General features: G+C 41.8%; 1 protein-coding gene across 3 annotated transcripts in view; it reads right to left on the bottom strand.

Moving 5' to 3' along the window:
• LOC122550791 (relaxin receptor 2-like) overlaps positions 1–15,311 on the bottom strand; it is a 158,833-nt gene that overhangs the window by 35,433 nt on the left and 108,089 nt on the right. For all 3 annotated transcript variants that reach the window (XM_043692054.1, XM_043692055.1, XM_043692056.1), the window contains exons 12-15: positions 14,258–14,329; positions 14,085–14,156; positions 13,624–13,695; positions 2,414–2,643 (exon numbers count right to left, since the gene is read on the bottom strand). In XM_043692054.1, the coding sequence (XP_043547989.1) occupies positions 2,414–2,643; positions 13,624–13,695; positions 14,085–14,156; positions 14,258–14,329 (446 nt within the window). The remainder of the gene's footprint in view (positions 1–2,413; positions 2,644–13,623; positions 13,696–14,084; positions 14,157–14,257; positions 14,330–15,311) is intronic.

The raw sequence follows: 15,311 nt of genomic DNA, 5'->3' as shown, positions 1-15,311 counted from the left end.
ACGTGCTCTTGTTCCCATACACAGCAGTTCTTGGCTTTTCTGGGTATCTTAAAATTCATTCTCACATGGAATTTGGATGTTGCTGTTCAAGCCAGCATTTGTTGCTCAACATTAACTGTCTTTTTGAGAAGGTGATGGTGAGCCGAGTTCTTGCACTATTGCAGTCCATGTGGTGTGGGTGTACTCATACTGCAATTAGGAAGTTCCATGATTTTAATCCTCTGACAGTGAAGGAACATTGTTTTGTTCCAAGTCAGGATGGTGTGTGGTTGTCAGGTTGGAAAGTGCTATCAAAGGAGTTGGTAAGTTCCTGCACTGCATACTGATGGTTAAGTAAATGAATACTTAAAAAAGGGAGTCAATCTAGCAGCTTCTTTGACCTGAATGGTTTTGAGCTTCTCAACTGTTGTTGAAGTTGCACTCAGGGAACGTCAACTATTCTGTCACACTCCTGACTTGTGCTTTTCAGGCAATAGGCAGGCTTTGCGAAGTCAGGAATTATTTACTCACCACAATATGCCCAGGCTTGCTTTTATAGCCACAGTCTTTACATGGCTGGTCCAATTAAGTTTCTGGTCAATGATGATCCCCATAAAACTTTTAGGATTCAATGATTGCCATACCATTGAATGTCAAGAGGAGATGATTAGATTCTATCTTGTTGGACATGATAATTACTTGACATTTGTGTAGCACAAATGTTAGTTGATAAGTAGCAGCCCAAGCTTGAATAGTTCCAGGCCTTGATGTTTGGGAATGTACTGCTTCATTGTCTGAAATGGAACTGACACTGTCACACACATCAGCGAATAATTCCACTCTGAAATTCTGATGTAAATTGCGGGACTAATGAAGCAGCCGAAAATATTTGGGCCTGTAACACCCCACCGAGGAATGCTTGCAGTACTGTCCTGTGGCTGATTTGATTGGCCTCCAACAATCTTTAATATTTTCCTTCGAGCTACATAGTGTAGAACTTTTGCCTCTGCTTCTCATTGACTTTCATGTTACTACAGTTTCTTGATGCCACATTCAGTCAAATGCTGCCATGAAGTCAAAAGCATCCTTCTCACCTCACTTCTGGAATTCAACAATTTTTTTCCTTATTTAGACCAAGGCTTTAATGAGCTCTGTTGAGCGGTCCTGGCGTCACCCAAGGAGGAAGGGGTAAATATTGCTTTTACATATCACATTGCTAATATTGATTTATATAAGCATAAGGAACATAATTTCTCAGATGATGGGACTTGCTGCTCTGCCCCTCTCCAAGAAGTATTAAATGGCTGGAGATAGAAATTTTGCACCCCAACACTGAGTAATAAGTCCTGCCTTAGATGGTTGCAAACAATCTGATTTGCGAGTGGCTATTTTTCCTAGAAGCACCAGCAACAGCAATAGCTAACAACAGGACTACAACGCATCCTCAGAATCTACGTCTTGAAACCCAGATCCAGTTAAATGTTGAGCGGGGAGAATGAATCCCATAGAAGGTCAGGAAGGGGTGATAGTGGGGAGAGAGGGAATGAAGTTCAGGTAGAATGAGTGTATTGGTGAATAATCAACCTTGAAAGTCAAACCTAGGATTACCATCTCAAAGTTGAGACAAGGTGAAAAGCAACTATAAAGGCTTGAAGTGAGGTTAGGACAAGTGAACTGCCCACATCTCATGTGTTCCAAGTAAAAGTGCAGACAGGGTAGGACTGTGACAAGAATTTTACAGAGCCACCCTACCATCGCTGACCTCTGTCCCCCCACACAAACCTGCCAGTGGGAGATTGTAAAAATTTGCCTATGGTAATTCTGAAATAGATTCATCCTTAGGTTATTGATGAATTAAGGCTTATTAGTCTTCACCAAATTGAAAGTGGAATTATCCAAAAATAAAATTTAATTTCTCATTGACCCCCACCAATGTTTTTGCCAGAACACCTATGATGATGTTCACTTAGCCTATTCAACTAGCTGGTATTCCTCCTTGCATTTGGACTGTCACCTTTTAAAGTTACCTCAAGGCGAAGAATGTAGGAACTCTCAATGGAGAAGGTCCCTCTTGCCAGCCATACATTAACCTTATCTTGATTAGATGCCCTTGTAAGGGTGAACATTTTATAAAGCCACATTAATACTAATTATTTTCAACCGTTTCCACCACAGCTCAATTGGCAATGTGACAGAAATGTGCCTGAATAACCCATAAAATTTCAGAAGGGCTTTTGCCCGAAACGTCGATTTCGCTGCTCCTTGGATGCTGCCTGAACTGCTGTGCTCTTCCAGCACGACTAATCCAGAACATAGAATTTCAGGCCAAGCGTTACTGACTGATGAATGGCTGGACAATACAAAAGACTTGCAAAAGATAAGCTTTACTGGCTGTAATTTTTGTAAGTTTTTAAAATTAAAAAAAGATACTTACAGCATAAAATTTTTATAGACGTAGCATGAAGCTTATTTTCAGCTCTAATACGTGATCTCATGAAAATGACGAAAAGGTTTCCAAAACAAGTAACACAAGCTATGACCCAAACAAATACTCTAAGGATGATGTTTGCTAGTAGGTCTTCAAAGGATGAAATGCCATCTGTATTTGGTTTACAACTGCGTACATGAGGAGAATAAGCACAATACTGGAATTTGTTGAAGTATCTGTGAAATGAAATAACACAAAACACATTAATTACAAGTATGTCCACTATTAGTTGCTGCATTGGTGCAAGTCCTGTCAGAAAAGGTCTTGTACAATTTGTTCATGGAGTGGTATTAAAATTTCTATGGAGGCTTTTGAAAGTCTACATAGTTTCAACTTTTTTATTCACTCTTGTTGGGATGAAAAGAATCAACTAAATTGTCACTATCTGGTTTACCTTCTTTAAAATATACGCTTAGTTTTTAACCTGAAAGAAAATTAATGAATTGAAACTATACAGTCATTTCAATAGTAGGGGTCAAACTTTCATAGCCAATCATGATGCAAAAGTAATAATGACTTCTAAACAGTGGAAAATCACTTCACTGGCATTGGGAAAAAAAATTCTGGATGCAGTTTTGCAGAAGAATCCTTTTTTGTTGGGAGAAACATGAGCAGATTTTTGATGGGCATTGACAAGTTCCAAATTTGTAAAGGAGTTAGCAGACTTAGCTACTGAATGGATAGAATTGTGCCAATGACTCAGAAATTGGGTAGCAATCTGGATATGAACTTGAAAAGGAAATATTTGCATGAACACAGAAAATGAACAGGGGAATAAGGCTAAATTGGTTGCTGTTTCAAAGAGCTATTACAGATGTTTTCTAACCAACCTGTTCAGAGATTTAACTACACACTTCTGTAGCAGATGGGTCTTGAACCTAGGCCTCCTGACTCAGGTAAGAAACTACAAAGAAGCCATTGCACATTGTGCCCCAAGAACAAGCATAATGTGCAATGGCTTCCAACTGTACTGTATGATTCTATGAGGCAGATGGGAATAATGGCATGTTATATTCAGTTAGTTAGATTTGAATGTATGGGCCAGGGGAATTCAAAGCACATTCTTTTGAATGCCTCTTAGCATTGAATGCATTAGTATTTCATTGTTAGTATAAAATAACACATGGTCCTTAGGGACACAAAGAAAGCAATGTTTACAAAAGGCTAGACAAAAACACTGCACTGACCAAAAATAAGTGTTATCAGGTGTTTTAGAAGTAAGGCAGTTTAACTGAAACTAGTCTAGTAACACAGATTATATTACCCAAAGCTGGTAAAGAATAGATGGCAGAATTTCCATGAATTTAATTATTCTTGGAAGGAATTCTCTTCAGGGTTGGTCCCAACAAAACCACTGTAAAGTTCATGAAAGACACGTGGAAGCCCTAGATAGATGGGTATGTGCAGGATTTCTGACAACCTTCCACTGAAGTTATATAGGCCAATTGGAGAATTTGAAAGGAAATTCCTAACTTCTGGTTCTATCACCACTGCTCATTTTTACAACGGAAATCCCAATAACAAGCAAGCACAACATGATGGCATCACTGAAATGAACAAATTGATGAAATACAAGGAACTAGTTGATTGACATGGGTGAGAGTCTGAAAGGCATTTACAGGGATCCATAAAGCTACTAGTATGTACTGTGTAACATATTGTGACCTGCATAATAGTGCATGTAATGACACTGTAGTACTCAGATAAATAAAAATGTTAATTAGATTTTTGGGGTTCTTTTATCTCTTTTTAAGACGAGAAATTATTAGATTCCACGTATCAGATAACGCTCACAGTTGAACTGTAGATCTGAAAACAACAAATGCTAATACCTCTTTCCCAAAGTCCACAAACCAGACTGCCCTCGTAGGCCCATTGTTCCTGCCCCACTGAACTCAATTTCTCCTACCTTGACCTCATCCTCTCTCCACTTGTCCGGACCATGCTCACTTACATCCGCGATTGCTCTGATGCCCTCCACCATATTGACAATTTCCAGTTCTTTGGACCTAATAGCTTCCTGTTCACAATGGATGTCCAATCCCTCTTTACCTCCATTTCCCACCAGGATGGTCTGAGAACTCTTGGCTTCTTCCCCAACCAGAGGTCTGAACAATTCCCATCCAACACCACTCTCCTTTGCTTGGCTGAATTTGTTCTCTCACTGAACAATTTCTCCTTTAATTCATCTCACTTCTGCCAAGTCAAAGGAGTGGCTTTGGGCACCTGCCTTGATCCCAGTTATGCGTGGCTCATTATGGGGTATGTGGAACAATCCTTGTTCCAGTCTTACACTGGCCCCCTTCCACAACTCTTTTCTCAGTACATCAGTGCTGCTTCATCCTCCCACCAGGACTTTGAAAAGTTTGTTTATTTTTCCTTCAATTTCCACCCCTCTATATCTTCCTCCATCCAACTATCATCCATTTCCAACACTTCTTTCCTTTCCTTGACCTCTCTGTCTCCATTTCGGGGAATAAACTGTCCACTGTCATCCACGACAAAGCCACTGATTCCCATAGCTACCTTCACTACAGCTCATCACACCCCATGCCCTGCAAGGACTCCATTCCACTCTCCCAATTCCTTCACCAACATCATTTCTGTTCGGCCGATGCCACCTTACCAAACAGCGTTGCTGACGTGGCTTACTTCTTCCATGACTGTGGCTTCCCACCCACTGTGGTTGACAGAGCCCTCAACTGCATCCGACCTATCATCTGTGCTTCCATTTTTGCCCCTTCCCATCATTTACAACAGTGTGATTGGGTTCCCCTTGTCCTCACTTTTCATCCCAATAGCCTCCGCATTCAAAGGATCATTCTCTGCCATTTCAGACAACTCCAGCAGAACACATCAGCAAATACATCTTCCTCTCAGTCCCCCGTCTGCATTTTGCAGGGATCGTTCCCTCCAGGACACCTTAGTCCACTCCAACATCAACAACTCCCTCCCCATGGTACCTTCCCATGTAACCACAGAAGGTGCAACACCTGCCCCTTTACCTCCTCCCTGCTTAACATCCAAGGGCCTAAACAGTCTTTCCAGCTGAAGCAGCATTTCACCTGTACCTCCTCCAGTTTTGTGTATTGTATTTGCTGCATCTAATGTGGCCTACTCTACATTGGAGAAACCAAATGCAGGTTGGGTGACCACTTTGCAGAACATCTCTGGTCTGTGCGCAAACAGGACCCCAACCTTCCCGTAGCCGGTCATTTTCACACAGGGTCCTGCTCGCACGCCCACATGTCTGTCCTCACTGTTCCAGTGAATCATAGCCCACACTGGAGGAACAATGTCTCATCTTCAGACTAGGCACTTTACAGCCTTCTGGACTTCATACTGAGTTCAACACTTCCGAATTCTGAACCATTTCTTCTTTTTCTTTTAGCTTGTTAAATTCTGTTATCATGCCCTCTCTCCTCTCCCCCCATCCCAATGGGACTGTCTGTCCTTTCAAGTCTGAAAGGAGACACATCACTGTTCTGCTATTCTCACATTCTGATCACTTAATCTGAATATCAACGTCATTTCTCCACTTGCACCCAACACTGCCCCCACTCCCCGCCTCCCAAACTAAAGCATAAATAATGTCCCTTTCACACTTCACTTCAGCTCTGATGAAGAGTCATATACAGTGTAGACTCAAAACATTAGCTTACTGTCTCTCCATGGATGCTGTCTGACCCATTGAGAGCTCCAGCATTTGTTATTTTCGGTACAGATTCCAGCAACTGCAGTAATTTCCTCCTGAACTGTAGATCTTCCTGCCTTGAGTGTGCTTTCATGGTTGCAGTTTGTGAGTAAGACCTTACAGCATGGACAGGGGATGTAGGGATAACCTACCCCTGTATTTTGACTTAAATCAGCAATTTTTTGTTTGATAGGATGCAAAGGGATAAGTGTCAAAGATAGTTAAATGAATTTAAGGTGAAGATCAGCTATAAGCTGAATCTTAACTTTTTTGTCTAAGTCCGAGTTGTGTTGGATTTCTTTAAGGGTTTGTTACTGTGAGGTCGAGCAAGTTCACTTACCTAATCTTAGCAAACTTGCCACATTAATTATCTACTATACCTCTATGGCATCTCTCATTTGATTTCTGCCCATTTTACCATGCGTCGTTCCTACAACAACCCACCACTCAGTAGATATTCTATTATTCACTAGTATCCTTCGCACCCTTGCCATCTTTAAAAGTCCTTTGAGCACCCTAGTGCTGTCAGTCTGGTGCTACCTGGCCCAGTTCTCATTATTTTTAGATTAGATTAGATTCCCTACAGTATGGAAACAGGCCTTTCGGCCCAACAAGTCCACACCGACCCTCCGAAGAACAACCCACCTACACCCATTCCCCTACACCTAACACTATGGGCAATTTAGCATGGCCAATTCACATAACCTGCACATCTTTGGACTGTGGGAGGAAACCGGAGCACCCGGAAGAAACCCACGCAGACACAGGGAGAATGCACAAACTCCACACAGACAGTTGCCCGAGGCGGGAATTGAACCCGGGTCCCTGACGCTGTGAGGCAGCAGTGCTAACCACTGATTTTTACAATGCAAACCGGGGCAAGTCAGCACCTCAGTGTGTGGGCAAGTACTTGGAAGCCCTGCTGGACAGACTGAAACTGGGATAGGACCTCCTCTTCCTCCAGGACCAGGACTGGAGACCATGACACGAGATCATGCCAATCTAGTATAAGGTTGTCACCCAGCTCAGAGCAGAATCAGCCATCAGGAGGAATACACACCAATACAGGAAGGAGGATATTGGCCTTCTCCACTCCACTAGCCTAAATGCCACCATCTTCTCCTTGATATATGTCATTTACTCTATCTCTGCTACTGCATCCACCTCTCATCAAGGCTTATGCTCTATCACTATCACTATTGCCTGCCACATCTTCCTCATGCTCTCTCATCCAACCCAATCCCGACACCACTGATCCTGTATACCCCTGTGCTGCTTACTCACTTGCTCAGGACACTTCCTCACCTGCACCAAAACAAACAGCCAGACATTTTAATTTCCCTTAACACTAGATTTTGTCTCATTCTGGAAGGAAAACAGCCCATAGTTCAGCAGAAAAATTCAGGATGTGAGGTATGCTGCCTGTCATTTTGGTCTTCACCCCTTAAGAGGAAAGGTTCCTAACTGTGACTGCCCCAAACAAGGCCTGATTTTGGAAGTTGCCAGTAACATTATAAGCTGGGACCCCCTCAGTGAAGGCTACCCCTCTCTTGACTTGACTAGGGTCTGCTGACAACTATGACTGGCTTCCTGTCTTTTTATCTGCACTAAATAGTAAGTCAAGACAGCAGTAATATGTGCCTAATATTTTTGGCTGAGGGGGTAAAGTGCCAAAGTCAAGGCAATCCAGAGCATGGCTGCAGTGAGCATCCAGATAGACTGAGAGTGAGTGAGTGCTATGTCAGCAAGCAACATACCCAGAGATGCAGCCAGGTTCAGTCCATGAGCTGGGTGCATGTTCCTGATTGCAAAGTGTCCCTGCAGCAGCATTACAATGATAGTTGTCATTGCAGCCTAAAAGTGAATCGGAGATGTATCAGGTAGGGTTCTTAAAGGCTGGCATTTATTGGATGTCAATGTATGTGGATGTGGAGTGCACATGATCGATGTGCATGGAGTGTGCCTTCAATGTTGGTGTCCAGTTTCCAGTACAGAGACCATTCAGAACAGGTAGCAAGCTGAATTTACAAGGTGCTTGCTCTGGTTTCCTTATCGGTACATCCCATGTACAGGTTGTTTGGTAAGCTTGGTAAGATAGGAGGCTGAATATTAATGAGGTGAGTTGTAAATAACAATAACGAGCATCAAGGGAAACATCATCCTTATATCCAGTATGCCCCACCCTATCAGAATCTTTTATGCTTCAGTGAAACCCCTCTTATTTACTAAACAGCAGTGAAAATAGCTTAAGTTGACCAAATTTTACCTCAGATGACAAAACTGCCATTCTAGGAACCAGCTTTATGAATCTTCATTGCAGTTCAAATATGGCAAGTATATCTTTTTCTTATGTTGGGTTACCGAAGCTGCAATCAATACTTCAGGTGTGGTCTCACCAATAGTCTGAACAGCTGCAGTAAAACTTCTTTGTTGTGGTACTCGAACCCTTTTGCAAGGAGGTCAGAATAATAATTGCCTTCCCAACTGCTTACTGGATCTGCATGCTTGCTTTCAGTGATCGATGAACATTAACACCCAGGTTCCTTTGATAGTCAACATTTACCAATCTACAACTAATTAAATAATACTGTAATTCTGTTTTTCCTTGCTGAAGTGGGCAACTTCACACCTGCACAACTGGAGGTCATTAACACAGACTTAGGATCACTCTTTAATAACCTCACTTTATCCAAGAAAAATTTGGGACCAAAATCATAGACTGTACAAACTGTTACATAAGAGATCCCAAGTACCTGATTGTTTATACCTGGTGGAGATTATGTGAAACCACCCTTGAGTGACACCATGTACTGAGTTACAATGAACAGTGTGCAACATGTACACAAACATGGGCGCTGTTCTGAATGAAATGAGCCCCCAGCAACGAATTGCTCAGGCTTCATCACAGACACAGACAAATGAAGGTTGTATTCCATGTAGTTCACTAACCCATTATGCAACCATACAGCATTACCACTCCTGAAAGGGTGAACAGCAGTCCTTTATACAGATTTACAAAATGTATCTTGTAAGAAGGAAGTGGAAAATCAATTTTATCAAATGTATGTCAGGCAAAATAATTACGTTAATTGATTTTAGTCAGCTAGATCTTTGGAGGGTAGCTAATGTAACCCTTCTAATTAAAAGGAGAGTTAGAGAGAAAAATCAGGAATTATAAACCAGTCAGCCTGATGTCAGTAGTGGTGAAAATACTAGAGTCCAATATAAAAGATTTAATAACAGAATACTTGAAAAACAGTGACAGGATTGGACAAACAGCATAGATTTACAAAAGGGAAATCATGCTTGTCAAATTGATTGGAATTCTTCAAAGATTTAACTAATAGAGTTGATGAGAGGGAGCCAGTGGATGTGGTTTAATTAGATTGTCAGAAGGTGATCAACAATGTCTCACATAAGGGGTTAATGTATAAAATCATAATGCATGGGATTTGGGGTAGTGATTTGATATGAATAGAAAACTGGTTGACAGACAGGAAACACAATAGGAATAAACAGGTCTTTTTCCAAATGACAGACAATGACAAATGGAGCATCACAGGGATCAATGCTAGGACCCCAACTATTCATAATATAAGTTAATTGGAGAAGGAACTAAATGTAATATCCCCAAATTTGCAGAGTACACAAAGCTGTGGAGGAGCGTAAGCTGTGAGAAGGGTACAGAGATGCGTTAGTATGACTTAGACAAACTGAATGAGTGGGCAAATGAATGACAGATGCAGAATAAGGTGGATGAATGTGAGGTTATCTGCTTCAGTAACAAAACAAGTTGGTAGATTATTATCTAAATGGCTGTAAATAGAGAGAGGGGAATGCACAATGAAACCTGGGTGTTCTTGTACACCTGTTGCTGAAGGTAAGCATGAAGATGCAGCAGATGGTAACGAAAGAAAATAATATAAACGCCTTCATAGCGAGAGGATTCGAGCACAGGAGCAGGGATGTCTTGCTGCAATTAAACAAGGCCTTGGTGAGACCACACTTGGAATACTGCATGCAGAGCTGGTTGTCTTATCTGAGAAAAGGAACTCTTATTGTGTAGTGGAGGTTTACAAGACTGACTGGGAGATGCGCCCAATTTAAAAATCAAAGTAGGCTATATTTATTTAAGATGGCTGTCCAATTCAGTACTTCAATGATACTAGAAAAATAACAACAGTCACTATTACAGCAAACCAGGCTAAAAGAATACCTCTGTAATTTTTGTCAAGCAAGCTGCGTCACAACATCCACAAGTATACCTTGCAAACTTCCATTACTTTTCGTGAAAAAGTCTGTCTTGTCTCTGAAGGCCAAAGGATCAACATGACTGATTCTTGTAATATCCTTATGGATGCTTTGTGGCATAAAAATTCAGGACAATGTTAGTATTCATGTCAGTGCTAGTGTGGGATTGACCGGGGACAATTTCATTTTGCAATAACCATTAGAACTTGCTGGTTCTGGAGGATTTCTGTCCACATACTTTAGGTTATTCTTTTATTTATTAACTTTTCACAGCCACCTTGAATTACAGGCTTTCTTAACAGACAGAGCTTCATATATCATTGAATTTAAACAGAATTGTTGAAGTCTTTCTGTTAGGGCCAAAAGTGGGAGGCTATCCTTTGGCTGACAGAGAAAATAGAAGTCGAGAGTGTGGTGCTGGAAAAGCATGACAGGTCAGGCAGCATCCGAGGAGCAGGAGAATCGACATTTCGAGGAAAAGCCTTCATCAGGAATGAGGCTGCAAGACAAGGGGGTGGAGAGATAAACGGGAGGTAGGTGGGCTGGGGGGGAAGGTAGCTGGAGTGCGATAGGTAGATAGTCGGAGAGGAGGGTGGAGTGGATAGATGGGAAGGAAGATGGACAGGTAGGACTGGTCATGAGGGTGGTGCTGAGTTGGAAGGTTGGAACTGGGATAAGGTGGGGAGAGGGAAATGAGGAAACTGGTGAAATCCATATTGATGCCATGTGGTTGGAGGGTCCCAAGGCGGAAGATGAGGCGTTCTTCCTCCAGGGATTGGGTGGTTAGGGAGTGGCGATGGAAGAGGCCCAGGCCCTGCATGTCCTTGGCGGAGTGGGAGGGGTAGTTGTGGAAATGTTCTCTGAAGCGCTCTGCAAGTAGGTGTCTTGTCTCCCCAGTGTAGAGGAGACTGCATTGGGAACAACGGATACAGTAAATGACATGTGTGGAAGTACAGGTGAAACTGATGGATGTGGAAGGCTCCTTCTTCCCCTTTCTGGACCTCTCCATCTCCATCAACGGTGATTGACACAACACTGACATCTTCTACAAACCCATCGCCTCCCACCCTGCTTCCTGTAAAAATGCTATCCCTTATTCCCAATCCCTCTGCCTCTGCCACATCTGCCCCCAGGAGGACCAGTTCTACCACAGAACACACCAGATGGCCTCCTTCTTTAAAGACCACAATTACCCCTCCCATGTGGTTGATGATGCGCTCCAGCGCATCTCATCCACTTTCTGCACTTTCGTCCTCAAACCCCATCCCTTCAACTGCAACAAGGACAGAACCCCCCCCACCCCTAGTTCTCACCTTCCACCCCATCAAGCCTCTGTATACGTTGTATCATCCTCTGCCATTTCTGCCACCTATAAATGGACCCTACCACCACAGATATATTTTCCTCCCCACCTCTATCCATTTCCATGAAGACCATTTCCTCTGCAACTCCCTTGTCAGGTCCATGCCCCCCACCAGCCCACCCTCCCCTCCCAGCATTTTCCTGCCACTGCAGGAATTACAAAACTTGTGCCCACATCTCCCCCCCCCCCTTACCTCTGTCCAAGGCCCCAAAGGAGCCTTCTATATCCATCAGAGTTTTACCTGCACTTCCACACTGTATCTGTTGCTCCTGATGCAGTCTCCTCTACATTGGGGAGACAGGACGCCAACTTGTAGAGTGCTCAGAGAACATCTCCAGGACACTCATACCAACCAATCCCACTGCCCCATGGCTGAACACTTCATCTTCCCCTCCCACTTTGCCAAGGACATTCAGGTCCTGAGCCTTCTCCATCGCCATCCCAAACCACCTGATGCCTGGAGGAACACTTCATCTTCTACCTCAGGATCCTTCAACCACACAGCATTAATGTGGATTTCACCAGTTTCCTCATTTCCCCTCCCCACACCTTATCCCAGTTCCAACCTTCCAATTTGGCACCGCCCTCATGATCAGTCCTACCTGTCCATCTTCCTTCCCACCTATCCACTCCACTCTCCTCTCCAACCTATCACTACTACCTTCTCCTCTTTCTATCTATTGCACTCTCAGCTACCTTCCCCCAGCCCCATCTTTGTCCCATTTATCTCTCCACCCCCTCAGCTCACAGCCTCATTCCTGATGAAGGGCTTTTGCCCAAAATGTTGATTCTCCTGCTCCTCAGATGCTGCCTGACTTGCTGTGCTTTTCCACACTCTTGACTCTAATCACCAGCATCCGCAGTCCTCACTTTCGCCTGGAGAAAACAGGAAGCACATCTCTGGCTGAAGCCAATTAAGCAACTGCAATCAAGGCTCTTGTCCCTGTTAAGGATGCTGGCCCATCCCCTAAAGATGTCAGCCATTTAGAAAGTGGTAGTTCATTGGCCTCACTGCTAGTGGTGGCCAGTGCTGAGGCCACCATTGTTGAGAAGGTGCATCAATGGTTGAGTTGCCTTTGAAAAGAGTTAAGTAGGGTTGGGGACATTTGGGATTAGGGGTGAGTTATGTGGTGTTGAGTGCTTGAAGCACGGACAACATTGGTGATGAGGGGACAGCTATTGCCACTATGGGGCCACTCTGAGACCATGAAATGCCCAAAAGAACAACCTTATCCTTAAGACTACTGGGAAGCTGCCATTGTTCCCTGAGCCATCTTTCAATGAGGTGGCAGGACTCTACCCAGAGCTTGCAAAGGAAAGGAATCAGTCCTTAATACCACTTAAGTGACACTCCTGGCCTCCAGACACCAATCTGCTATCATATAAAATAACACATATAAATAAAATTACATGTTGTTTGCTATCCTACTGCCTAAAACATCAAAACCTGGTAAAATTATGGATGCTTTTTCAAGTAGTTGTTGATCCAAAGGGATTAATCAAAATTTGAAGGAAGATCTTCCAGCAACGGAGAGTGATAAAAATGAATGCTCTGAAATAATCAGCCAGATTAGTTTATGTGGCAGCAAATTGTTGACAGTACAATGTGCCTCTTTTTTTCACACGTGCTGCCCGTAGATTTCCATTTCTGAAAGCCCATCATTGCATCTACTTCTTGTTTCATTTTCATAAATGGATTTATATACTGTGGGATGAATTTTCAAACAATTATCTCAACTGATATTAAAAGTATTACTTCTTTCTAATACATATTAAATGATAAATTAAAAGCTGTTGTATTTACCTAGGAAAAGATACAATGTGGTGAATCTTTAGCCGTTTACTTACATATGTTCTAGTTTTGTCATGGGCTTAAACATTCGGCTTTCTATGTTTGCAATTTCTATTCCTTCAATACCGCTGTTAAAGCAAAATGGGAAAACAACTTCAAGTTATGTAGTAGCTAGATCCCAAATTTTAAAACAGCAAAAAACCCAAAGAACTGATTTTTTTTTAATCATGATATTTGAATCTTTTCTTAAATTAAAAAAATGCATTACAAATACAAATTTTTCAGAAATAGTCAAATCTCAGACACAAATATGGTATTTTTTTGCCTTCAAATTGAAGCAAAATAATTCCAAGCAGTTTTTTTCTTGTTTAATCTTATACACAATTTTGTTCATGTAGTGAAGTCAAGCCAAACTATATAAAATTATATAACCGAGCTGTATCATATAGTGTACAAGATTTTATTTTGTTCTGCAAAACATCAGTTCATATTCATCTAGATTGTGCAATTAACTTACAGAGATTGAAGTTGGCTAAGGGCATCAAACTGATCAGGGTGAATAAACTTGAGGGGATTGTTAGATATATTCCTGAAAGAGATTAATGGTAATTTTTGTTATCAAAATGAAAAATGTAAATTATAGCAAATACTAATACATAAATTATAATAACATTAATTAGTTTTACTTACAATTTTATCAATAATTTTGCATTTTTGAAAAGATGTTTGGGTAGTTCCTGAATCTTGTTTGATGATATTTCCCTGAGAAAAATACAAAATGAATGTTAATTGAAATGTAAACCAGAACTGCTGTGTTGACGGGAAAGAACCTGTTTTATTTTTTGAACTTGAAGGAAGAGTAGAACTGAGTGACCGTCGCGTTGTTGTCGCCAAACCACAACAACGCGACGGTCGGAGGAGGAGCGTTAATTGAAATGTAAACCAGAAATTGGAACTGCTGTGTTGACGGGAAAGAACCTGTTTTATTTTTTGAACTTGAAGGAAGAGTAGAACTGAATGATCTTTTAATGATTACCCAAGGGCTTGCAACTTTTAGGAGAAGCTGGATTGGATACTTTTTTGAGTGATGCTAGTGCCAGGTGCCTTTGGGAAAGAAAGAAACTGGCCGGAAGCAGCTTTTGGATTTTCCATAACAATTTATCTCAGAACTGAGAGGAGAGAGAGCAGTTGGATTCTTAGACCTTCAAAAACCTGTAAGCAAGCCAAATCTCATACTCTTTCACGCTCTCTTGCTCTCTTCCCTTGAGTGGAAGAAATAACATTCAAACTCTCTGCAAAGGAAGAAACTTTATGGGCTGATTTGGAATCTTTGAATGTAGACATCGTGAGATTGGGCATGGAATAAGAAAAATTGATAAGGATTAACTGGACAGATACCAGCTTTCTCATTCTGTAAAATAAGTTGGCATTGGAAGCAGCTAAAATATCCTGCTGATAGAGGACATATCTCTAATTGATTCACAAGAATTACCAAAGGCAATGGCCATAGAATTGACAAAGAAGATAAAGTGGAATATCCTGCAAAAGCTATATTGGCAGGACTAATTTAAAATATTTGCACAGCATTTGGGATTAGTGAAAATTTAAGCGACACCAGGATCTGAATCTTGTTATTTTTGGATAAGTCTACATTGTGTCGAATTTTCTGGATGATTTCTTGCCTAGACGTCTAGCAAGCTTTCATCTCCATCTCATCAAAGTTGCCTCATTAATTGCCTACCAT

Source organism: Chiloscyllium plagiosum, chromosome 6 (assembly GCF_004010195.1).
Source record: "Chiloscyllium plagiosum isolate BGI_BamShark_2017 chromosome 6, ASM401019v2, whole genome shotgun sequence".
NCBI lineage: Eukaryota > Metazoa > Chordata > Chondrichthyes > Orectolobiformes > Hemiscylliidae > Chiloscyllium > Chiloscyllium plagiosum.
Note: the sequence above shows the minus strand (reverse complement) of the source record. Positions and strands in the feature narration are given on the sequence as shown.